General features: G+C 39.3%; 1 protein-coding gene, 1 long non-coding RNA gene and 1 other non-coding gene across 4 annotated transcripts; all 3 read right to left on the reverse strand.

Annotated features, from left to right (window-relative positions):
* Positions 1–1,485: 1,485 nt before the first annotated feature.
* On the reverse strand, positions 1,486–4,180 carry LOC113144429 (uncharacterized). The gene is made up of 5 exons (XR_003297154.1): positions 3,889–4,180; positions 3,407–3,488; positions 2,700–2,748; positions 2,435–2,502; positions 1,486–2,197 (listed from the first exon to the last, which is right to left on the reverse strand). It is a non-coding gene; the product is annotated as an uncharacterized LOC113144429 (long non-coding RNA).
* LOC113144995 (small nucleolar RNA SNORA74) lies at positions 3,121–3,322 on the reverse strand. Its single transcript, XR_003297200.1, has one exon. It is a non-coding gene; the product is annotated as a small nucleolar RNA SNORA74 (small nucleolar RNA).
* Positions 4,181–5,511: 1,331 nt separating the features above from the next.
* cfap96 (cilia and flagella associated protein 96) lies at positions 5,512–9,708 on the reverse strand. 2 transcript variants are annotated; one of them, XM_026330480.1, is made up of 8 exons: positions 9,576–9,708; positions 9,221–9,329; positions 8,491–8,710; positions 7,589–7,726; positions 7,165–7,240; positions 6,703–6,888; positions 6,417–6,580; positions 5,512–5,663 (listed from the first exon to the last, which is right to left on the reverse strand). In XM_026330480.1, the coding sequence occupies exons 2-8, from the start codon at positions 9,318–9,320 to the stop codon at positions 5,609–5,611; spliced, it is 939 nt and encodes a 312-aa protein (XP_026186265.1). In that variant the 5' UTR covers positions 9,321–9,329; positions 9,576–9,708; the 3' UTR covers positions 5,512–5,608. The 2 variants fall into 2 exon arrangements, with proteins under 2 accessions (XP_026186265.1, XP_026186264.1); XM_026330479.1 differs by lacking the exon at positions 5,512–5,663 and having other exon boundaries at positions 6,166–6,580.
* Positions 9,709–26,858: the final 17,150 nt, after the last annotated feature.

Consider the following 26,858-nt stretch of genomic DNA (forward strand, 5'->3'; position numbering starts at 1 on the left):
CCACAGCCTCCAGACTGTCCAGTTCCAGTCCAACAACAGATTTTGTCTTCCTGATCAACTTGTTTAGTCTGTTGGCCTCACCAGACCAGCAATGTTGTCTGGTTTAGAGACAGTGGCACTGAGAAAAAGACAGGAGGCAGAGCTGGAGGTAGCAGAGCTGAAGATGTTGAGGTTCTCTCTGGGAGTGACGAGGATGGATAGGATCAGGAATGAGTACATCAGAGGGACAGCTCATGTTAGATGTTTTGGAGAAAAAGTCAGAGAAGCCAGATTGAGATGGTTTGGACATGTTCAGAGGAGGGACAGTGAATACATTGATAAAGGATGCTGAGGTTAGAGCTGCCAGGAAGGAGGCCTAGAGGAAGACCTAGAGGAGGTTCTTGGATGTAGTGAAGGAGGACATGAGGATAGTTGGTGTGGTTGAGGAGGATACAGAGGATAGGGTTAAATGGAGGCAGATGATTTGCTGATTCAAAGAAGATCTTATCTTTGTCTAGATTGTCTCATATTTTATTTTATAACACCAGTATAATATTGGATCTAATTGAATACACAATGTAGTCCTGAGAAATGTCATCTCATGAAGAACCTATTCCATTTCGCGTTGCACTATATTCTTCTTAAAATCTGTTGTATTCGAGTCTGACTAAAACAGATGTTGACTTGAGAGTCAAATGAAAAAAGTCAAATGAAAGATATGCACACTGCACTGACAGCTTCCACCAAAATTAATACAGTAAAACATGGATCTAATAAGAGATCTTAATCAGGCAGCTGAACAGCACAAAGCAGAACAGGCAAAAACAAAGGCAATGACACTCTGGTCACTCAGGTGGTTGTGATCTGTATGACTGACTGTCAGACCAATCAGAGAGGAGCTGGGAAGCACTCCCTTCACCCATATGGGGACAAAACATGACTCTACAGGGAGGGTGAAAATATAGATTTTAAATATTATTCAAAAACATGTTAAAGCTCATCAAGAATTCAGCCTTTTCTGAAAGTGATGCTCAGCTCCAGCTGTTTATGTATCCGTTCTTATTTCATTTTCAATTGAATTATTTGAACAAGTAATGAGACAAACTACTGCACTAATGAAATTTCTATTGGTCTAAGCTGCACTTTGGAGTTACAGCCACCTTACCCTCCCTCATGCCTGTAATGGGGAAGGTGGGGTGTGAGGTGCTCAAGGGTGCATTCTGCAATCTCACCACTAGACGCTGCAAAATCTTTCACTTTGCACCTTGAAAGTACATAAGGCTGGTCTAGTGTCAAAATAAATGTGGCTGAACCTTTTCCAAAGCATTCTCAATGAAGTACTTCTCTTTTTAGTGGTATAAGAGCATATAAATCAACACCATTTTGTGCACAAAGTCAGTGACACATTTTATGGCAATGTTTACTTTTGCATAAATTGTTTGAAGCCCCCTGACTTGCCAGGCATTTAATATGGAGCGCACAAAAGCCAACTGATAACTTCAACCATTAACAGTTTTTGCTTTTTATTAATTGATATATAAAACACTTTAAATAAACAGGAAAAATATATACATAATTTACTTGTCATCCACAAATACTGGCACTACCAGGAACAAAAAAAAATCTAAATTTCAAGAGAACAAAAGGTCCTACTGAAGCTGAAGTGGCTCTGGAGCCTGTAGCTGAGATGTGAGGAATTCAGCTAAAACTCACATCCCAATCTCATGAAAAGCACTTCACTCACTGTCACAGCTAGTTTAATACTAGTGGTATTTTTCAATTTCACTAAATGTAAAAGGGTCATATTTGCACTGGCATTGTGCACAAGAATGTCCACAGAACTTTACCTCTAATCATTAAGCAAAAGAAAATGGATTAATGGAAAATATTGGGATGATTCCACTTGATTTTATCTGCAGTTTGATTAAATGCTGAAAGACTGCCCACTGGTAACCAGACAAACTGGAGCTGTAACATGTTATTCAATTTATTACTCAAGATGGACTTCAAACACAGGACTGATTTTCTAGTACAGCTGTGATCACTTCTTGCACAGGTAAATGTAGATAGCCTTTACAACATTTATACAAATTCAGCCTCCACAGGCTGAGCAACATGGCTGAAAGGTGTGAAGAGGCTGTCAGCTGTCCAGAAGGACCACTGGGACAGGGGCTCACCCATTCATCCACATCAGCCCAGCAGGATTTCACTGAATACACTGCAAAGAAAAAAGTCATTACCCACAGCTCATATCCATCTTTACTCTAAGACTTCAAAGTGTTTCAGGTCTTCAGTCAGGTTCTGGTAATATTTTTATTTTACTTAAACCTGTGCCAAAGTCCTGAGTTTCTCTCCCAATACCAAGATTCCACAGCAGAGAGGAGGTCTCTGCCATGGCAGTACAAGATTGGGTTAGTGTTTCCACACACTAAAGTGCAGGACAGGTGTTCTATACCTCATGAGTGGGCCTCAGGTCTTTGCAGATGTGCTCTGCTCCATGCTGGCCAGCTACTCCACATGCTCCTGTAGAGAAACAGGCTGTCAGTGACATTGGATCAAAGCAGCTGATCGTGGCTTTGAGTCAGATGCTCTGCTCAGGGTTTGAAGTTCACCATGGTGTTTTGTCAGCATGATGTGTTATATTTTTGCAGTCATCACAGCATGCAACACATTTAACAATTACAAAAAAAAAAAAAAAAAGCTGGTACTACCACACTCACCTTTACTCAAGTCTGCAGCATGACTCAACTCCATAGCAAGCCATCCTGCCTGCAACACAACCACAAGAGTTTACACAGATTGACGCACACAAGCACCAGTGTCAGGTGAGGTGGAAACGGTTAACAGAAAAAATAATCCTCTGGTTTCTGCCTCTAAAATTACAATTTCCTCTGTGTGAATGGCTTTGCCTTTTGATAATAAGGCACTGACTCCACTTGCAGTTGCTAAAGCTTACATTTCTGACTGAACAACCTACAGGCACAGCAAACCATCAAACAGCAGGTCTGTCTTTGTCTATTAACAGGAGATTCAATTTGCTTCATGTCATCTTCACACCACCTCACATCAGATAATGTAGTCGCCACAGCCCAGGGACACAGACATTTTATTGTTGAGCCGGTGTCAGTACGTAAGTATGTAGGTGTGCAGCCCTGTACTAGGCCTGTCCTGCTGTGGAGTCAGGACAGGCCACTCTCGTTGGGGCCACGCTCTGCAGCAGCTCAGCAGGAGCAGACTCTAAAACAGAGCCTGCTAAGCTGGGACCAAGTACAGAGACTTCCTCTACCAGCACTGTAACACTGAGCCAGACATACACCGCCTGGTCAGCTGACTGAGAGCTGGGGGTGGAGAGATGAACAACCACAGGGCTTTCATCCTTGTAGTCAAAATGAGGTGTGTCTGAGATACTTCAGCCATGTGCATTTACCTGAGAGGTGAGGCAGGAAGTTGACAGCTCTAGCCCATGGCTGCTCCTCCACCACACTTGTTCAACAGGGGACACTGCATCTCTGAAAGGGACACGATGAAAACGACATCCTCAGCCTGTCAGTCACTAGCAGGCAGACAGCCGTAATTCAGTGCCTTCTATGGCTTCATTAGAAGCCGCCAAACGAGAGTCTCACACATTGTTTTATTACAGTGGTTTGGTAATCCCACAAGCCTTTCGCCTCAGGATTGATTTTAAATGAGATCTGCAACTGCTAATGTTAGTATATTAAAGGGCCACAAGCATCCCTTTCTGCTTAGTCAGCTGCAATTACACACGATAATTGATTAGTATTGAATCATTACTCAAAATGTAGCTACAAATGAGTTCAGTTAATCACTTTAGATCTAAAAAGACTGGCGTAAAAAAGGGGGTTTTAGAACCACTTGGCAACCCAATGTACTCAACCATTAGCTACAAACCTGCTCCTGTTGACCGGGACTCCTCATATGCTGAAGCTGCTGTTTCAGTATGTGACCGCTGAAAAGCTCCTCACCAAACACAGCCAGTTCTGCGCAGAAAAGCAGGTCTTCATGTATTCGCTTGTAGCAGCATGGGGCGGTGACATTTAGCAGCGGAAACATTTACCAACCAAATAAATAAATTTGTGTTGGCAAGCTGCATTAACGTGCTGCTAAAAGATGCACTCATCAAACGCTGCAAACAGCCAAGCACAGAGCAGCACATGGTCCCAGCGATCAGAGAACGAAAGGAAGTCACATGTGCGTTTATAAAGCGCAGTGCCGCTATGCACGGTGGGAAGGCACGCTTCTTCTTCGCTGCTTGTTGGTAAGCGTTAGCAAACAGCTTTTGTTGCTTTACCGCCACCTTCTGGATGGGAGTGTGGAGCATTAAACACTATGCCATATTGTTTTAAAAAGTCTTGTTTGTCAGGAAAAGTGTAAACATGTGGCCCCAGTTTTAGCTGCTCTTTTCCTTCTCTTTAAATATTAGCCTGTCCTGCGCAGGTACCAGCTGTAGGGCTGTTTTTCACTTCAGACATTGTCTCCTCCCAGTTGGGCATGCCCGGAACACGTCCCCAGGGAGGCAACCAGGAGGTACCCAGAACAGATGCCCGAGCTCCTCACCCTATCCCTAAGATGGAATTTTTAGCATATGAAATCTGTGAAGGACAAAAAATACAAAAGAGAACTGTATAGCTTAATATAGGCAGTTCAAGCTGTCAGCAAAAACTCACCTGGTAAACAAGCTTTAGTGAAACTAAACATGAAATATCTGGCCCCTGCAATGATCAACTGAGTGGAATCTATGATCACTACTAACATTTAGCTGCTCATAACAGACTCCATATTGGCTCATTGTCAATGAGCCTGTGTTTCCTGTTTATTTTCACATGCTGTTGCCTGGAGGTTGCTAGCTAAGACATGTTTTTTCTGAAGCCAAGACTTCACATAAGGGCCTGGGGGAAAGTGTTTCACAGGAGGGCCAACACATTTAATGAAAATCAAAGCAGATAAGCTTTTGAGTGTGACCCTCATTCCACTTATAATAGTCATTTGGCTGAAGCCATGTTCGCATTCGGCTGTAAAAAACATTTGTTAAACGAGATTCAAAGAGCCAAGTCACTAACATGATCCGATCTTCCCATCACTACTTCCTGTGTGCCTCTGATCTCCTCCTGTCTTGCATTGGTTTTAGCATATGTGCTAAACATAAAATTTTGGTCATTTCACTAACGGAGAGAGGGAGACGGCATCCCCCCTCATATCGTCTTCAGCCTCTAACTGAGAGCAAAAACAAAATTGAAATATATATTTTTATTATTTAACCTTAGGTCATACATACTGCTGCCAAAGAAATGCCTCATGTAACAACTAATTACAAACTCCCTAAAGCCTCATAATAAAAGCATTTTGCTCTTTACTGCTTGGATTGAAGACTAACTGTGCTAAAGGGTATTTGAACTCTCTTTTTTATTGTATCTGTAATGTTAGGAACAATACAATCTAAAGTGTAATGAGAAACAGAAACTGAAAAATATAAGTAAATTAAATATTTAGTTTATTCTTACATGAAACCTCTGAAGATGGCAATGTCTCTACTGTCTTTGCATTACAGCTGAGGGAAAGTAGACATAGTGTAACATAATTTATACAGTGCACACTGCTAATATTGGTGAATTCAGGTCATCATTGTTGCTGGGATAACTGAATTGTAGTTTGCAGAGTTCACACACCTGAAACAAGAAAAAAAGAACAAAAGGCAGGATTTAAAGTTTAAATGAAAAGCAAATCAGATTTTATTTAGTGGTTGAAGAAGTTGTAACTTTTCTGTTGGTAGCTTGTTCGTGTTTTGATTTTTTTTTTTTTTTGTCATTTAAAGAAACTCAGTGATATTGCTCTAGTGCCATAGTTAACATTGACTGTTTGGCTATTTGTCAAAACTGCAGTAAACTTTACCTTTGCTCCATGAAGCATTTCAAATATTTTCAAATCATTGTTTCAAATTTTACAGCCAGCAGTTTTACTATTTCACTTTTAAACCTCTCACTACCTGTTTTAAACTTACATTACCTGTCAAACAAATAGAAAAATAGACATATGTAGATAGGAACTAGTTGGTGAATAACGTGGAGCAGTTAGCAGCCAAAAGGTCAGATGTTTCACCCTTTTCCAGGACTTGGTAGAGACCAAAAAAGAGCTAAAAAATATCAAAAGAATTGGAAGAATATTGGACGTCACAAAAAGATTATTCCCACTGAAAAAGTCTGATGCTTTCAAGCAGCTGTATGTGTAAATGTTTGAAAACACTATTACCATATGAACTTTATGTTATATGTACAGCTTGTTTCTCAGAGTCCAACCTCAATAATACAGTCCCAATAGCCTACTTGAAATTGTCAACGTCCTGTGTATTTGGAAAGAAATGAGCTCCATGTATTACTCCATAGAGAGAGAGGAAAAGTGCATGAGGGAGACAGGGATCACACCTGTTAACACCAGCAATGATGATACTCTTGACAGGTGTGCTCTTAGGACCAGGAGCTGGACAGAAGATCGGTTTGTGATTTGTTGGTTTGGACCGTCGAATAATGTATGGATCAGCAGAATGTGAAGGATAGGTGCCAAATGTCCCTGCTTTCATTCCTCCAATCTAATGTAAAATAGATCCAGATAAACAAGCAGAGCAAATTGTTTAATATCGAAAACAAACTGCATTATATCAGACATACAGCATTACTTAAACCTAAAACAGCAGAGCAGACAGATAGTCACCTGTTTGCCAGGGGAGGGGGGCTTGAATGGAGCAGGAGAGACTTTCTGTCTGGATGGCAGGAGCTTTGGTGCTGGTGGGAGGGGCTTGTCATTGCCATATGGATTGCCTTGGAATAAATCTCTGGGGTGAAGGTTGAGCCTGAAGGGACCACCTTTTAACTTGGAACGATGGATCGCTGCCTCCTTCTATATCATGCGAGCACACACACACACACACACACAGATTTAAAATTGTAAATTTAATGTTTAAAAAAAATGAATAAACTGAAAAGTTTATTTAAGAGTTTAAGGTCTGGACACCAGGATATAAAATGGCACACAATGAAATGAAATCATTCCAATGGTATCAACACAAACTATCCACTTAGGCAAAATTACTCGAAATTACTTTCACAAAACCAGTGTTGTGTATATAACCAAGAGAAACATTGACCTAAATGAAAAATATGACCTAAATATTACCTTCAGTATTTCTTTGGCTCTGTCATACGGGTCTGAGGCATAGACCGCAATTTTGGACAATGTTAAGTTGGGATAGCTGCAGGAGATAACACAACATTTACCTCAGATACACAAAATAAAATTGTCACTTTGTGACCTTCTATGATGATCCAGTCACAGTAACATAGTAAACACTTTAATGATAAAAACTATTAATCCATGCATTTAACTTCATTAACATTCCTAATTAAATAACTACATATCTAAAGTGATGATGATTTAAATCCAACTTGCTGGCCCAAATGGTTTGGTTACATCTGACTGAATCCATTATGAATGTCCATTTTAACTCTTTTCTTTGCTGCACAACAGTGTTCAGTAAATTTCATGTACAGTACAGAGAAAAAATAAGTTAAAATATGGTTTAAATATTCTTGCCGTGAACCTGTAACCACTGCCTTTCTTGGGAGGTGAGGTGATGACGATGCGTCCAGGTGAGCGATGGGCTTTCTGGGGGACTGACATGGGACTCATGGCTTCAACCGGTCCTGACAGAGTCCCATAGTAACTACCTGAACCACAGCTGAAGACAAACAGAGATTACAGAATAGTGGAAAGAGTAGAGTCAGTGTATTTGTGTTCATGTTCTTGTGTGCAGACATAGTGTGTTACAGGACAGGAACGTAGACTATATTTTATGCTTTTGAGACTACATTTACAGTGAATTAACAAGCACTCTACTTGAGTGCATCAGCTGAGGAGTATTTCATTTCAGACCCAGAGTGATAATCTAGGATACATAGAATTTACATAAAATACATAGAACTCCACCTCCACAAGCGTTGTGTAGTTACAGTAGTGTGTCAGAGTATAGCAATGTGTCTGACTGTGCCTGGGTGTCTACTCTAAAGGTTATCAATGTTGTTATATACAATCAGAAGCTTCTTCAGGCCATGATTGTGAAAATATAATTTCATATATGATTAAAAATGTTTTGATGACCGCAGACAATACATTTTTGGGGGGAGGGGGCATACCCTGAATAATTTACACACTAGATAGCTGTGAAGCTGTTCAACTGTAATTTTTGATATGTAAAATGTCGCGCACTATATTGTAGGATTGTTAGTAGAAAATAGTGCACATACCATTGACACTATAGAGTGGACAGATTTACACACTCAGCATTCTGATACCATAACAAGCAATTCCACTGTAGCAAATTCCCTGTAGCATTTATCTTTTTACATGGGTCTGCCATTTTTTGTATTTCTCACACTGTAATGTTTCTGTAATGTTTATGCTGTAACTTTTGTGCATGTGTGAGAGATTAATGTATTTTCTCACAGTTTCTTGACACCGTTACATGGCAAGAAGGCCTTGCCCAGGTTTTTCTTGGCCTGTTGGATGCGATTCTCTCGGGCCAGTCTCAGTGGGTCACTCAGTGCCTCACTTTCAAAAATCCGTTTGAAGGATGTGTCAAAAAAACCACTCTGCAGAGCACATCGTTGTCTGGAGACGCCCGTCTGCATCTGCCGGCTGTGATACGCTGACTCATTGAATAGGCCTGGATTTGTAATTACATTTACAAAAATGAACAATTACAGCATGTAACTATACAAGAATATATTTAAAACATGTCTAGCATTGTCCAAGGTATTAAATATTGAATTAATAAAACTATATGGTTTTATAATCCAGGAATAGAGTGGTGATCTGTCCAAGGTGTACCACGCCTCCAGCCCAGTATCAACTGGGATTAGCTACCATGTTGTTGTTGAACAAATTTGTGAATCTTACAAAAGCATATGAAAGACACAAAAAGTGTAAGGGATGGATTATTTTATGTGCTTTACTTTGATTTTGAATTGTCTAATTCTGCACATGAATAGGCTATATTAGTATTCTCCACTTGGACGTCACCTAATAATTATTTGGAAAAAGAAAATTTAGCACTTGTCAAAAACACATCACCAGTTGCATTTTATTATCACATCAACCTACAAGCTGGCATAGTCATTCACTAGTTTTTATTATGATTTAATTAGACAGATAATTAAATAGATACAGTGCTTACGGTTGGTGGTTGGAGTGTACTTGTCTCCAACAGAAATGTAGCTCATCTCTTTAAAGATACCCAAACGCTCCATGTCACTCTTCCCTTCAACTGGTGGCATCTTTACACACTGGAAAAACACACATGCACACAAGCACTGGTGTAACAAACTGCCCTGGCTGAGTTCAGGTTACGGTGGCCTCCAGTCCAGTCCAACATCACCACTAACTACGGTCTCAGTTTAGTAACCGGTTAGCCAGTGTGTCATAGTGTTACAAAGTGCATTCAACTCCAAACTGTAAACTTGACAGTCAGGGGCACATGACATGAGAAACACAGAAACAGACTCACATTCTATACAAAGGTTTAAACATACCTGAGATTGACATGCAGAAGCAAAGGAAGCTGTACTATAGATCTAGCTATCTGTTTGTCTATCTGTGTAGGACATTCTGTGTCTTTGTCCTAGTCTTTGTCCTTTGTCTGTATACAAGCTGGTTACCTTGGAGTAGGGGAAGTTAATAATTTGTGTCAAGTTCACCACCAGTGTGAAGTTTACTTTCAAAATAAAAGCATAGCAATTGTTTGACAGGTTAAAAATAATTTGCTACAAAAACTGTAATAAGCAAACAGATTTCATTAATGGATTTACACCAGGGGTCTCAAACTCGCCATTTGCGGCCCGCAGGACGATAGTTTGTGGCCCCCGCCTTAATATGGTTTAATGTTAGTGCGGCCCGCAAGTTTGATATGTATGGCACTTTAAGGGGGTCGCACACCGAACGAGAAACGCAGCGTCGTGTCGCGCCACGTCTTTAAAATTATTAGTGTACGCACACCGGCGGTGCCGTTCGGCGTCTGTCCGTGGCGACCAGCTACGACTCAGGACGCTGTTCAAATTCCTGCCTGCCACAGAGCGCCTTCTGCATGGTTTTATATTAAATAACATCATATTTCTCTCAAATCGTCGTTAATACATTATACAAAGACACCACTGCTGCAAAATACTAGCTACTTGCATTGGTTTTCAAAAATGTAAACACATAATAAATTGAGGTAAATTGAGTTTGAGACCCCTGATTTACACTGTTAATAATAATTGGCATCATCAATTATGACATGCCAATTTTAATTAAAATCAGAATGTTTTGGGGAGGCTTTAGTTAACACTATTTCTTTCAAATGATTTTGGCATGCTGTCATAAAAGGCTTTCATAAAGGTGGAAAACAAGAAAAATGCTAAAGCCATTGAAGACAAGAAACACAAACGGTAGTGGAGTAATATTTCAAAGTTGCATTTTGGCAGTCTTACACACAATTTTCAATAACCGGTACAATGAAAGGCCTTTTAACTGAACCAGTGCAAAAATAATCAGTTACAGGTAAACACAAGTACGAAAGCATCAGACCACCTGATACACCAGGAGAGCTGGACAGGCAACCCAGCAGCAGGACCAGTACCTGCTCCTTTGTCTAAGGAGGAACAGGAGGAGTATTGCAAGAGAACTGCAAAATGACCTCCAGCAGGCTACCGAACCAAACTGTCAGAAACACAGTCCTGAAGGTTGCATGAAGGCCTACTGTGCTTTAGAATGACTTGTGCTGCACAATTGGCATTTGCTAGAGAACACCAGAATTGACAGGTCTGCTACTCTTGCCTCGTTCCCTTCACAAATGAGAGTAAGTTCATACCAGAACATGACATATGACACACATCAGATCTTGATGAACATATTATTCAAGGTGAAAATCTTTACTGATGTGCACTATAGTCATTTTTATTTTTTCAGAAGAAAATTACATCAGTCATAGGAAACCACAATGATCAACTCATAGGCTGTATTTAATGTCACAATGAAAATCAAACTGAAAAATTGAAATCACAGGTTCATCAAGTCTTGCTGTGACTCAAAAGTGTATGGTTGTGAGTGACAACATTCAGGCATGCTCCTGATAAGTCAGCTTTTGCCTCTCCATTGTTCCTGTTGTTACTTTCATTTGCACCAAATCAGGTGAAACTGATTCACAGTCACTTGTGATTCCTAAATGGACAGACTGATACCCCTGATGTTTAACTGACTTGGTGTTGTACTGAAAGAGACAGACACAGAGAAATCGTGATCTTGTCACCACATGGTGGCAGACCAGACTTAGAAATGAGGGGAACTAATGCTAAAGGGTCCTACTGTAAAAATCTCAGCAGCTAATTTCCTAAAATAATTAACTATGAAAAGATTTTACTGTAGCACTAACAAATGTTCATATCTTAAATATTTCACATAATCCTCACTAGGATCTGGATTCCTTTTTCTTTCACAAAATGTAGCTTCATGTAGATTTGAATGTGAACTGGCAGAGAGCAATCAGATGTGAAGAGAAAGAAAGAAAAAGCAGAGGAAGCAAAGCAGGAAAAGAGATCTGTCAAGAAAAGAGAAGGAGGGATACAGGGAGAGACAGAGAGGGAGAGCAAAAGATCCAGTGGGACCTATAGACAAAGACACACGGAGCGATAGAAGACAAAGAAAGGGCTGACATCAGGGAGAAGGGATAGGATATATGATAACCTCTACAAAGTGAGTAAGGTAGTGAGACACTGGGAAACAAAGGGGTTGACTCTGTTGGCCAAATGTCCTTGGAGGAATGGAGGAAGGGCAGCTCAGCAACAGCTGGGTCTCTCTCGCTGTCTTTCACACACACACAGACACACACACACATACACACACACACACACACACACACACACACACACACACACACACACACACACACACACACACACACACACACACACACACACACTATATTCATCAAAACTAAATGCCAAACCTCAATACTTATCCTAACCCTAAAACTATGCCTGGTTTTAACCTCAACCCTAAAACCAAGTGTTCATTCTCAAAGAGCTCTTTGAAGGTGTGTGGACCAACCAAAATGTCCTCACACAGATGGTTTTGAACTAAGATTTGCCCACATATGCATAGAAAGACATGCACACACAAATACTGCATGCAGCAATAATCCATTGTAATAAAAAAAGAAAACATTTACATTCAGTGCATGCAAAACGCACAAAAATCATTGTTTTTCAGTGATCTTGATATGTGTACTCTCCACCTCAGTGTGTGTGTGACCTTTTCATACCAGTTAAAATTCAGTTGAGGAAGACCGTTTATGTCATTTTTGTGAATAACCCCAAGTATTCATCCAATAATGTTCATTTTCTTTTTTTTTTTGTCACTTCTTTTTGCCACATTCATCTTTACGATTATTAACAGTGCTCTAAAACTGGGAAAATAGAGGTGCTCCATATTTCAAAGTATTTATTACTTATTATGTAAATTATAAGTCTGAAGTAGTGACTTATAAAGACCAGGCTAGAAGATGTTGGGCTCAAGATTTTTTTTAACTGAGTGACTTATGTCTTACTGTTTGGTAGATTAGGTTGTGTGTGTGAACATATTGAAATTAACTACAGATTCAATGCATTTGGAGGAGGCTCAAAACAATGGTAGAGATATTGAGTTTGTGCTATTGTGAGAAAAACCAAAAGGGCAATAGCTTGACTAGGCTGTGACTGTTGTCTTTCAGTTTACCATCCATCATTTTACATGAAAAATACAATCTGAGCTACCAAGCTCCAAGTAATTAGTAAGGTTTTCCCAACTGCACACGCAGGGGGGGATCTGCTTTGTGACCTATATAAAACATACAATTTAACCGCATTATGTGATGAGAGTTGGTAGTTTGTAGAGGTGAAAGGTCTTGTTTTAATCTGAACACCTTTTCCACATCTTGAAATGAAAACTGAGGTTGGAAAAAGAAGTCTCGCTTTGTGAAGCAAATGTCCAAGAGCAGGTCTGTAAAACCTGTGATGACTTGGCCCTTTTTCTAAACATACAGTGGATGTATTTTACTATCAGATGTAGAAGGACGCTGTGCAGAAACTGTCCTATGTGGGCAAAAGAAATGATTGTTTAGAAAGCCACACAAGGGTAAGAAACCTGCTAGAGCCATGAAACACACAAGAGTGGACATAAAATGAATGGCAGTTGGTCTTTCATCCAGTGAGTCAAAAAGTGATATAATCCTCATGTTGAGTATCGTGTCATGGCCTGGGGCCACTTCACTGATGTCAGAGCTAGTTATTTTTTCCACTTCTACTCACAATCAGCATGACTGTCACAGTATACTTGAGAGGGATGGCACTCTGTCAGGATTTGACTACTTGGTAAAAGACTTCTGAACAATACAAGTGAAACACACTGACAAATCAGCTGAGACAGTCAAAGTGACTCCAAAATGAACAAGAAACCCACATGTCCAAACATAATAATACAGCAAATATTAGTCCAGCAAGTCCAATAAGTTGCGGCAAATTGTTTAAACCTACACACATATCTGTGTTGAAGCAGGTTGAATCAGTAATTTGAATCCCATAAGTAATATCAAGATTCTTAAACTTCATCCTCTCTTTCTTCTCTATTTCTCTAAGCTTTATTGACATGCAGCACAATGCAACAGGTCCATTCCATTACCAAGCCAAGAGGAAAATCAGTGAAGAATTCAGTGTGAATTGATTGTATTTTGGCACCAACCTGCTTCTGTTTTAAATAGAGACCTATATTACACACTCCAAACTGTCTCAGTCAGTCAAAATTTCAGTCACAGGGAACAATGTCTGTAGTCACTAATAGACAATAATAAGAAGGCATGAAAATGAAAATATGTAAAACTCACACCTTTGTCTGATCACAATCAAAGTTGTTTCGTTGCCCAAATCTGACCACATACAGGACACAGGATATGAATCCTGGTGTCCAGCTGTGTCAAAAGTCTTGCACAAGTATTGCTACTGGCTGGTATTTCTGGCAGACTTTATTTGCTGTCAATATTGCATTTCACATGATGGATCAGGACATGTCCAGGTGTGTATCATGTATCATTGCTCAATTACTGCTTTCATTTGTGCTTTTCTTTGCCTTTAAGTAGGTCTAATTATTGTGTGTGGCCTTGGTGTCAGATCAGTGATTCTTAATGACTGCTATATCAGGAGGTGCACTTCAGTGCATTCATTTCAGCAGCCTTTCTCTCATCATTTCTGCTACTTAATAATGCTGAGTATTTTTCCACTCAGAATGCAGGTAAGATCTTAGTGAAGCAGGCTTCTGTTTGTCAGCTATAAAAACAAGATTTTTGAACAAACAATCTAGGACGCACCTTTTCCATAGTGAATTTTCCATGCAATAACAAATGAATTAAAAAAAGAAACCAGTTAGGACACTTAAACAGGCCTAAATGCTTACTAATCAATACACTTTTCCATCTGTAATATTTGGTAATTGATAGCTCAATTAAGTGTCTCTCTCATAATGCATAAGTATAGTATAGCCTCACAGAACTATGTAGCCTTTCTCCAAATTCTTGTCTCTTTAACTTTATGAAAGTGCAGTAAACCACTTTAGTTTGCTTTTAAAAAGAGCACTCTACCACACTGCATGAGAACACTGTCAGGCTCACAAACAGAACCCAAACAAATGCAGCAGAACCAAAGATTTTGTTCTGCCTACATTACCCATAATGCAACTTGATCACTAACAGTTCAATCAGAATTCAGTGTGTGTTATGATAGCACTGGCTAATGTAGCCTGGAGGCTTTTGCCTTCGGCAGAGATGAGGCCATGCATCAGAAAACTCACTTCCTGACTTCTCTTACACCTTTTGAGGAGCCTCCTCTGCAGACTCTGAAGGCTTTATATCTGTTTTCATATATGTAGTAGTACTCAACATCTGGAAATGCAGGCTTGTGTAGAATCAGTGGTTTAGTGTTGAATGGACAGAACGACCAACAACACATCCATTGTAAGGCACCGCTGTTACGATTTTTTTTTTGGCAGGTCTAATAAAGACCTGAAGGAATAGAGTGAGGGGCATGTTGTGACAATAGTCTCATGGCCCAGAACACTATGGTTACAAATTGTATGCTAGCCACAAGTATGTACTGATCACCGTTATTTCATTTGACCACACACACATCCTTTATCCATTCATTTATCCATCCTCCATCTCTTTAAAGTAATTAAGCAGGGTATAATGATGAGAAAAGATAGCAACCTCTTTCTTTCCTCCTCTCCACACCATCCTTTTACATCCCAATAAATCATATAGATTTTCTCCCTGTCTCCACACCCTGTAGTAAAACTGAGACAAACACTTCATCGGTTCATACTATATGTTAGAGGTGATGTTAGAGGTGTTTCACAGTAGCAGTGGACAGGATTAGATTTACAGCATAATGAATGTAATAAAATACCAGACTTACTCCCCAGCTATTTAAATGAGGAAAATATTTTCAGCCAAAAATACAGAATTACAGGTGCTATTAGATCACTGGATGTGGGTTAATAGACTAAATGCTCATAGTAAAAATAAAAGATTTTTTTCACGGTTTTGGTCCTGTTGTTGGGAAGATAATGTAAATTTCATTTTTTACTCTCTGTTGTTTGCTGGTGTACAGTATTGTTTGACATTTTGGAAAAGTATTTGCGCCCTTTCAGACAATTAACTGAGCTAAAGTAAGATGTTAGAATCCACAGTGAGATTTTTAGATTTGGCATCATTGTGTCTGTACATAGACCCATTTATTGCAATATATGGCATGAAAAGGAACAAAGACTGGCAATCAGTGCTCAAATGCTGTCACTACTTTCAGTCAGGCCTAACAGTTGTGCAATGTGCAGTTATTGTTGACTGATGATTGAAAAGTAGTATTAGTCGCATCCAAACTGTCTGGTCTGGTCTGAGCTCATTTACTGTGTAGAGCTTAAAATCACTTTGTACCTTAAGTAATAAGCTATTACTAGGAAATAAGGATTAACACAGCATCTATAAAGGGCCAAGTGTGAATTGTAAAATTCACCAAGCTGTTTGGTGATAATGAGTTGTTGACCTCATGCAGATGGTGCTGTTGTCACTGTGCAATGTTCCATTTTATGACCTTTTAACTTTCACCGTTTGCTTGCTCCACCACTCCTTCACTTTTTCTCTCTTGGGAGAGTATGATGTCATGTCTCAGTACCTCCCCCCATCCCATGGGACCATAACCAATCAGCCAAAGTGCTGACCCCCCCTAACTGAACCTCTTAAGTCTCAAACCCTCCCTCCAGCTCCTGACCTGTCACCTCACTATTATCTGCCCAGCTACACCACTGACACCCTCAAAGTACTTTATATACATTTGAACATGTATGTGTGGAGATACAATACAATACATACAATAACCACCATAGGTGGTTACAGTATCTTTGCTGCTGTGTTCATGTGTTATTAGAAGTGAGTTTTCATTCTACGTGGATACATTACATCAACTAACATTTGTTTCTTTGAGAATTAATCAAAACTTAATTGTAACCACTACCTACCTAGCTCCAACCAATTTCTCCTTAAAACGATGAACCTAGATGAATGAATATTAAGTTACAACAGGCCTATCTCTAGACCTCCCTTCATATGTAAGATTGTTGAGAAAGTAGTTTTTAAGCCAATCAGATGACGGATTACATCCTAAATATATTTCAGGATTGTGCTCACTGGGCAGATCACAGCAGTGAAACTGCTGTCATTAAGATTATAAATGACATTCATCTGAATAGTGATTCAGGAAAAAGTCAACAGTCGTGTACCTTTCCATGACTGTGGGGATGCTTATTATAGTTATGCAGATGACACCCAAATCTACCCAGCCTTATCACCAAATGACAGTGGCCCTATTGACCTGCTGCAGTGTGTCAGTGTCTTGAGAAGATAAACAACTGGATTCAGCAAATCTTCCTTCCTTTACATAAAGAGTAAAATACCTATGTTTGGCGATTAAGAACATAGGTTGATGCTCAGTGCTCACCTTGAGACAATAAATACTGATCTTGGTCAAATATCTTGGTGTAATAACTGATGAGGATTATGAAAAGTCATTCATGCATCTGTTATTTCTTGTAGGGTAGACTACTGTAATGCAAGCCTGGTAGGTGTCTCAGATCTGAAGGCACCAGTCAGCTGATGGTGCCCAGATATCAAACTAAACATGGTGGCTTTTAGCCATTATGGTGCTTACTGCTGGAAGCAGCACCCAGTGGAATTTAGATTTACTCCAACTGTGGTCATCTAAGCTAAGGACTATTCTTTTTACTCCTAACTAATATGCTCTTTTATTTGTTAGACAAATTTATATTACATAGAATTTATTGGATTTACCTAAAAAGGAAAAACGAAACTTATCAAACTTATCATTGCAGCATCTTACTAAACCTCACTGTAGTAATATTTTATTTTATGTTTTATCCATCTTATGGTTTATCTTTCATTTATTCTTTCAAAATACACTGTTTTTATGGTCTTTTTTTATAATGTTTTCTTTCTTGCATTATGTAAATCACTTTGTGTGAAAAATGTGCTGGACAAATAAGATTACTTTGCCAATATTTAAAACTACCTATGTGTTCTAAAAACAAGGCTAAATATCTGAAACACTCAAAACCTGTGTATGGGTTGAGCTTTTGGCAACAGCAAACAACCAACCCTCCAATTCCTGTGAGCAGCAGACCTATCCACTAGATCAGATGAACAGCTTGTTTACATTTTGGGTCGTGCTTTGGTCCATGCTTGATCCACCCAATCCCAAATCCATTACTGATGAACTTGCCTCTCACTTTATGCAGTGATGTGCCACAAAACACTACAGCACCTCACAAAGCTGGTTGACGTTGCTCTCTCCTTTGGGATGAATATCTGTGAACGTAGTTTAAGGAATAAGCGGGAATAGATAATGGATGGATGGATAGATGGATGGATGGATGGATGGGTATAGATAATGTAATATTTAAAAACACTGTAAATCAGGGGTCTCTAACTCCAGTCCTCAAGGTCCACTGTCCTGCTTCTTTTCCAACTATTCCAACTGGTCTTATCTCCAGTATAAAACACAGTGAGACAATAGTTTTTTCAGTGATTCTGGGATACTGATCCCCTACTTCACATGCATACCTTGAGGGCATTGAAAGAGACAACGCGCAGAGAGGAAAACACCCATGTAATTCAAACATGTTATTTATGCTAGTAGGGCCATCTATTTAATACTGTCTTTACAACATTAGTGGTTATGAAAGTGAACTGTAATGGGTCCTATAAAACAAAAAGCTCTTCACTATGTTTTCAAAGGTTTTTCACAGTGACACTTTCTGGCATTAATTAGATAATTTAACACACTAGCTTTTAAATGAAATAACTGTAGTGTTTAAGTGCTGGACTGTTTCACCTAATCACAGAATAGGAATCCCAGCCCAATTAAAAAACAAAAAAAGTCTTGTATTTTTGGGAACCAAGCGTAATCATGAATTAAGATTAACACAATTTTTACTATTTAAGTATTGGTATTTATTTAGTACAGAAATGACTGGATGAAGTGTATGACATATAGACATCAGCTGACATTTGCCAATGTAGTGCTGGTACTTAACAATCTGTTTGGTGGCTTGGTAAACTTTATCAATGCCAGAAGAGAAATTCAGGTAGTCTTGTAGCTAATTGGTAAGTCAGTGTTGAGAGTAGTCAGTAGTTATCTGCCATTGGCTAAGGTATTGTAGAGCCTAATGGCAGTGTGGATGAAGGATCTCCTGTATGGTCCTGCAGCTCAGTGAGGTGAGTCCACTGCAGCTGCTTCTCTGCTCCATCAGGATGTTGTGAAGGGGATGATCAGTGTTTTCCAGGATGGACTCTACCTTTGTCTGTGTGTAATTCTGCACCACAGCCTCCAGTGAGTCCAGCCTGATTCCAGTGACTGAACCAGCTTTTTGCACCAGTTTGTCCAGCTGCCTTGCTTCTTTCTGTTTTATTCTGGTTTTTTTTTAATCTACTTGTGCTCAGGCACTGTGTTGTATCTTTTGCCATCTACACCTAGGTATGTGTAGGCTAGCACCACTTCAGTATTGCACAACAGATGTTGCCATGCTAAATGTTAAAGTAATACAGATATTTTTATATTGAAAACAGCTGCTGCTAAATTTCGATGTGATGTTGGTGCTAGAGTACCACAGGCACTGGGTAAGTGATGCATATAAATCCTAAGCATCCATCTTCTGGAAGATCATGAATATGAAAATTTTATAGTAAACTGCCCAGTATTTGTTGAGATATGACAATCTGACCCAAAGTGTTGAATTTCTGTAAATACAGCCTGCTATCAGTCAGCACAGTCCATGATAAAGTGTTAGCATGGAGCCCACTATCTCAGCTCTCAAGGGAGGGATTACAGAAGGTCCTTTGTCTGTGTGGGTCTATAGTAAGTCACCATTTCTCTGTGAGTGTTTGTGTGTGAGTGATTGGACAGCACAACCACAAACCACAATAAGCAGTTAGCATCAGAGGTGACCAAAGCATGACATGCAAAGAATGTGAGTGGGGGGGATTTTCCATTTTTCATTCCTGAAACCTTCTACTCCATGTTCCTGCAACTCATATTCTCATTTATTTTTAACAAACATACAGTATTTGTTCCCATTTTAGAGATACTTTCAGTGCTAGAGACAACAACAATTGTCCAAAGAAGCTGCTCCACAATAAGCTGTCTACAAGTGTGTGTTTCTGAGAGTGTTAAGACAGCAGCTGCAGCTCTATATCGTTATTAATAGTAATTAATTACAGGATTTCTTGATGTTTTGCAGATGTTTCAGCCAGTTTCAGTTTCTGTGTGTGTGTGTGTGTGTGTGTGTGTGTGCGTGTGTGCGCATGTATGTGTGTGTGTGTGTGTGTGTGTGTCAGGACAATCACTTTGTTTATCAATATGCTGCAGCTTGCCTTTGCTTTTATTTCCTTCCTAACTCATATGATTCATACAGTTTAGTATTAACCAGCATATATAACCCTAGAATAGCTGCATTAAAGGTAATAGCAGAACCACATTTTCTAATTTTAAATTTAAACAGGACTACATAACGTCAGTCTCTATATTGCAATTAAATATATTTAAGATACAGATAACTATGGGACACAGATGCAGGATATCTGTGCTATATATGCCTTTGTCACAGCATTTTGACCTGTCTTTAGCAGGAGAAACACAGGTGTAACTAACAACATTAACAATGGCTCTGTTTCATTGAAGTGTCTCAGCAAGTGAATGCAGTGAACTATCATGTACAATAAATGCAACCTAAATCAAATGCAGCCAATGTAAGTGATACTGATTACACCTGTGCTTTTCCTGCTGTGATGTGCACTGCAGTCCCAACAGAATAGAAAAGGAATAAAGTTTTAGCTGTGTGATTGCTCATCCTTAGCTTCATACATTATAATATATGCACTTAATATCTATACAGTAGCCTACAGGTCTGTGCTTTGTAAGGTTTACAACACTTTCATTATACATCTACAGAATGCATTGTTTTTACATTTTTTCCTGTAATTTCATCTTTTCTCTTCATTACTGTTATTATTATTAATAACACATTTTATTATTAACACAGTGGTTGTTAGCAAGAAGGTTCCAGGTGCGAAGGCTGATCCACCCTGGGGTCTTTCTGCCTGGAGTTTTCATGTTTTCATGCTGCCACCGCGCATCACCTGGTATCGATTACTCACCGGCCACAATAAAAGCCCTGGTTCTTCTCTCCCACGCCGTCAGTTCGTCCCGCGGTAAAGTCTCGCCTCGTTTTCTGTCCGGAGCCCGTGGTTCGAGCGGAGTGCTTCGTCCCGGTCGGCGTGTGTTCGCCCGGACTTTTTCCCTGGAGTTTTTTTGTTAATCCTCAGTCCCCACTGAAGTGATTGTTCCCTGACAAACTGTGGTTCAGTTTACGAATCTGTACTTGGGTCCTCTCATTTCCCCACATAACAGAAGGATAAACAGCAGATAATGGATGGATCAATGTGTTATTATTAAACTCTCAAATAAATACAAGTAATTTGAATTTTTATTGGAAATAAAATACCAAAATATTTTCATTAATACTGGCAGATTTTTAGAAGACCTGTGTCATTAAAGGATTAGTTTATCTTAGGTTACATTTATGTCATATTGGCGATTTTCTGTCTGTGTCTGTAGTTTTGGTTTCCTGTATGGACTTTGTCTGTGAAGATTCTCAGTCGTCCAGGGGGAGTTATCTAAAGGTTGGGTCATGCCAACTGAACTTCCAGTTTTTAAGTGGACTTTTATTTTGTTTTCCGAGTTTCCTTTGTCACCTGTTTAGGACCAGGTAACTTTATGTTTAGTTATCTGGATTGTGTTCTCATGCATATATACCTCCTCTGTTCTTTTGTTCTCTGTCGGAGTATTGCCCATGTCGGAGTTTGACTTGTGTGTTCCCTGCACGCTGAGTGGAGGAGATGCCTTGACTGGTTTGTTTGTGCGCCCGAGCCTGGTGGATCCAGGCGCAAATAAATATCTGTGTCCTGCATTTGGGTCCCCCTTCATCCTTCACCACCACATCGTAACACGATTCCTGCCAATATTAGGAACACTGTATATAGGCAGATGGGTCCTGAGATGCTAGCAGTAAAATAATTAAGTTTAAAGACTGCAATATTTTTGGCCAGCTGGGGTCAGCAGAACACACTGTAAACAATAGTGCAATTAAAATCATCATAATTCACTGAATTTACAACACATTTTCAAGTTGTTTGGCTCTTTTTTTAGTGTACAGTATAAAAAACACATTTTTCATCAAAACAATTCATGTTTTGTCTTTTTTTCTATAATATAATATTTAAAATAAACATACACTTAAAAAAAAGTTCATTTTTTTCTTACTGCAGTGTAACTTGGCTGACATAACAATGTTTTATATAATTTGAAATCTTACGGTTCTTTTTTTGTTTTTCGTAAAGTGCCTTGAGATGATTACATTGTGATTTGGCGCTACGTACAAATAAAATTGAATTGAAAATTGAATATAATTCAGTATCATTGAAATAAAACCACCAAAAGCTACTTATTTACATATAGAATAATAATTTTCCAGTGTCACCAACCTTACAAAGATGGTATGGAAATGCAAAAACTGAGGGAATCACTCTCTTCAGTTCTGTGACAGTCCTCTTAAGACAGGAAGAAACTGAGTGGTTGCTTGGCTTTTTTCTCATTGCTATTGTCCAGACTTGTCTTTGAACCTATAATTAATTAATCAATACATCAATCAATCAGTCAAATCAAATTCAAAATCCATCAGATAAAGCTCCATGAAACAACAGTTTTAAACGCTATAGTAGAAAGCTCTAGGGTACCTAACAGTCAGTGAAATAGCTGTTTGAGCTTTTTTCCAGCATCTTACTGATGTATTACCTACAGAAACACCAAACATTTCTCTTGAGCTGATGATTAAACCTTTGTAATTCCATTAACCCTTTAACTTGTAAACCAATTGCAGTAGTATGCAAAAATGTGTCCCCCTGGAAAAAATATAAAAAATATATCTCTGCAGCAAACAGACATTAAAACTACCAGATGTTAATGTTAATGCACTATTACTTTTTATAATAATAACTAACACACACATAAAGTCAGTGCTTAGTTACCCCCATGTGGCCAGATTGGGCACAGGTTCTGTGCTCTTGATTTAGGAACATTCTGCCACTCCCCTGCAGATCACTTCAAGTTGTCCGATATTTCAGGCTGCTCTGCACACACAGCTTGTTTAAAATCCCCCCACAGGTTTTTAGTAAGGTCAGGGGACTGTGAGGGCTGTTCCAAAAGATTTAGCTGATGTTTCTAGAAGTAGTTCATGGTGGAATTTGAGGTCTGCTTTGGATCATTGTTCTGCTGCTCCTCTGCAGTCATAAAGGGGTTTAGCTTTGCCTTTTTGCCCAGCAGACATACAGTTTGATCTGAGATTTTATTTAGTCTTCCAAAGTTTCCGTAAACAGACCTTTCTGACAGTGGAAATTTCAAGCTGGAAGCAGACTGATATCTTTTTATTTTATAAGCTTCAGATGGCTTCATTCAGATTCTCAGTTAGTTGCTTGGACGAGTACAGTTGAATCCTTATGTCCTAATGAGTCAGATAAAGCCTAATGACTTAATAAAGTTCTGAGACTTTTCAAGCTATAGGGCTCCCAATCTGTTGTACATGCCATACTTAGAGTTGTTTTTTTAAATTCATATTTTTAACCCATAAAATTGTAAAAAACACGTATGATTCATAAATATATCTTTTTAAATTATATCATAGCTTTAAATCATATCAAAGCTTATAGAAGAACCTATGGGCTTATTTATCAAGTGCTAATGTCAGTTTCTGCCGTGCTTCTCATTTGTCTCAGAATAGGTATTTAAGCTCGTATCAAAGGAGACAGAACGAGATTGCACAGGCTTACTCAAAGATTGCCAAATTACTTGTCAGGTTTCAGAGTGGGGAAGAGTGGGGCAAGTGTCTGTTGTGATACAAGAAAGTTGGGTAGTTGGATGACATAAGGATAGCCCTCTAAGGTAATCATCATATATCCAGAAAAAGCATAACATCTATACAATGGTGTACACAGGGCCTGTTTCCCAACTGGATTTCTCCTGTTTGTAGCATACTGAAGATGATGAAAGTAGACTAGTTTCTGCCAGTGCAGCTTTCTTTGTCTGAATCATCACTTGGAGTTGTTTTTCCACTGGTTCTTCGTCTGCTTCCTCTCATATATTTGTAGAATTGTTCCTTTCCCTATTCCCAAAACACATTCAATTCAATTCAATTCAATTCAATTCAATTTTATTTGTATAGCGCCAAATCACAATACAAATCATCTCAAGGCACTTGACTAAAACTAAAAACCCAACAATTCCCTTATGAGCAAGCACTTGGCGACAGTGGAGAGGAAAAACTCCCTTTAACGGAAGAAAAAACCTCCAGCAGAACCGGGCACAGTTTGGGCGGCCATCTGCCTCGACCGGTTGGGGTGAGTGGATAGAGCAGAGAGAAAAGAACAGCAACAATAAACAACAGATAGACACTGCAGGTTGGTGGGACCAGTAACTGCACATCAGCGATATACAGCTCAGTGCTAGGGGTTAGGGTAGGGGAGCTCAGTGCACCGATGGTCCTCGGGCAGTCTAGGCCTATAGCAGCATAACTAAGGGATGGTTCAGGGTTACCTGAAGCCAGCCCTAACTATATGCTTTGTCAAAGAGGAAGGTTTTAAGTCTAGCCTTAAAAGTATAGAGAGTGTCTGCCTCCTGAACCCAGGCTGAGAGCTGGTTCCATAGGAGAGGAGCTTGATAACTAAAGGCTCTGCCTCCCAGTCTGCTTTTGGAAACTCTGGGAACCACAAGTAGACCTGCACTCTGAGAGCGAAGTAGTCTATTGGGATAATATGGTACTATGAGGTCTTTGAGGTATGAAGGAGCTTGATTATGAAGGGATTTGTATGTAAGAAGAAGGATTTTAAATTCTATTCTATATTTTACAGGGAGCCAATGAAGAGAAGCCAGTATAGGAGAAATATGATCTCTCTTGCTAGTTCCTGTCAGGACTCTGGCTGCGGCATTCTGGATTAATTGGAGGCTTTTTATGGAGATATTGGGACATCCAGATAGTAATGAGTTACAGTAATCTAGCCTTGAGGTAACAAATGCATGGACTAGTTTTTCTGCATCATTTTGAGACAGGATGTTCCTAATTTTGGCAATGTTGCGCACGTGAAAGAATGCAGTTCTAGAGATTTGTTTTATGTGTGAGTTAAAGGACATGTCCTGGTCAAAAATAACTCCAAGGTTTTTTACAGTAGTGCTAGAAGCCAGGGTTATGCCATCTAGAGTAGCTATAATTTGAGAAAAGTTATTTCTGAGATTTTTTGGCCCAAATATAATGACTTCTGTTTTCTCCGAGTTTAAAAGTAAAAAGTTACTGGTCATCCAGGCCTTTATGTCAGTTAGACAGGCTTGAAGTCTGGTTAACTGGTTTGTGTTAACAGGTTTAATAGATAGATATAACTGAGTGTCATCTGCATAGCAGTGGTAATTAATAGAGTGCTTCCTAATGACATATCCTAAAGGAAGCATGTACAGGGTGAACAGAATCGGTCCTAGCATGGAGCCTTGTGGAACTCCATAACTAACTTTTGTTCGTGTGGAAGGTTCATCATGGACATGAACAAACTGGAATCTGTCCGATAAATAGGATTGGAACCACTTTAACGCTGTTCCTCTGATACCAATCACATGCTCCAGTCTCTGTAATAAGATGTTATGGTCAATGGTGTCGAATGCTGCACTAAGGTCTAGGAGGACAAGTATTGAAACAAGTCCATTATCTGAGGCTAAGAGAAGATCGTTGGTAACTTTCAACAGTGCTGTTTCTGTACTATGATGTGCTCTAAATCCTGATTGAAAATCTTCAAATAGTTCATTCCTGTGTAAGTGGTCTGATAGCTGCTTAGCAACAGCCTTTTCTAGGATTTTAGAAATAAATGGCAGGTTGGATATTGGTCTATAATTAGCCAAGACTCCTGGATCAAGACTAGGCTTTTTGAGTAATGGTTTGATTACTGCAGTCTTAAAGGCCTGTGGTACGTAGCCTGATACTAGAGATAAATTTACCAAGTCCAATAAAGATGTGTTCATTAATGGCAGGGTGCCTTTAAGCAGTCTAGTCGGGATGGGGTCTAAGAGACACGTTGATGATTTCGATGAAGCAACTACTGATGTAAATTCAGAGAGATCTATGGGAGAGAAGCAGTCTAAACATAACTGAGGTCCTACAGATGATTCAAGAGCTACTGTAGTAGAAGATTCATTTATTGCAGGCATAGGAAGCATCTGCTGAATTTTAACACTGGGCTCAACAGAGCTGTGACTTTTTGTCAGCCTGGCTACAGTGCTGAAAAGAAACCTGGGATTCTTCTTATTTTCCTCTATTAGTGACGAACAGTATGCAGTTCTGGCTTTACGGAGAGCTTTTTTATATATTAGTAGACTGTTTTTCCAGGCTAGAAAAATTTCCTCTAAATTTGTGGAACGCCACTTCCTTTCCAGCCTTCGTGATGCCAGCTTTAAGGTACGAATATGTAAATTATACCATGGGGCTAGTCTTCTCTGATTCACTAACTTCTTTCACATCAAAACACACACGCTTCTGTGCCTAACATATAGTGTCTTCACAAACAAACTTTACATTTTCATCATCTATTGGGCAAAGTGAACAATTTTCCTAGGGCCATAAACCCTTAGGTGACAGGAAAACTTTGCTCCTGAATTTTCACATCCCCATTTGTAAAATTGTTTTTTAATCTGCCTTAAAACAACAGACAGGTGTCCATAAGAACACAAAAACAGTTTTTTGCTTGTGCTCATCTGCCTGACAATGCATATTCAGTGTATACAATGGAGGAATGACATCCTTCAAAAAACACATTACACACAGACAAAGTGCATCTTTGTATCATCCAAGGCTTTTCTTACAGCCATTTAGTATGAAAGTCCTTCTGTTTTTCTGTGGACAGTGAATCCCTGCTGTGCTGCAGTGGAAGGATAGTACGGGGAATACGGTGCTATAAGGACGGAAACAGTGGAGAACCACTTAGCTTGTTCAGTTCTAACTAGTGTCTTTAGAGAAACCTTGTGATCTCTTATATCACAAGAACAATCCAACACAGTGGTGTTATGGTATGTCAGAAACATGTCTCCAGGTCTCATCAG

Source organism: Mastacembelus armatus, chromosome 10 (assembly GCF_900324485.2).
Source record: "Mastacembelus armatus chromosome 10, fMasArm1.2, whole genome shotgun sequence".
NCBI classification, from domain to species: domain Eukaryota; kingdom Metazoa; phylum Chordata; class Actinopteri; order Synbranchiformes; family Mastacembelidae; genus Mastacembelus; species Mastacembelus armatus.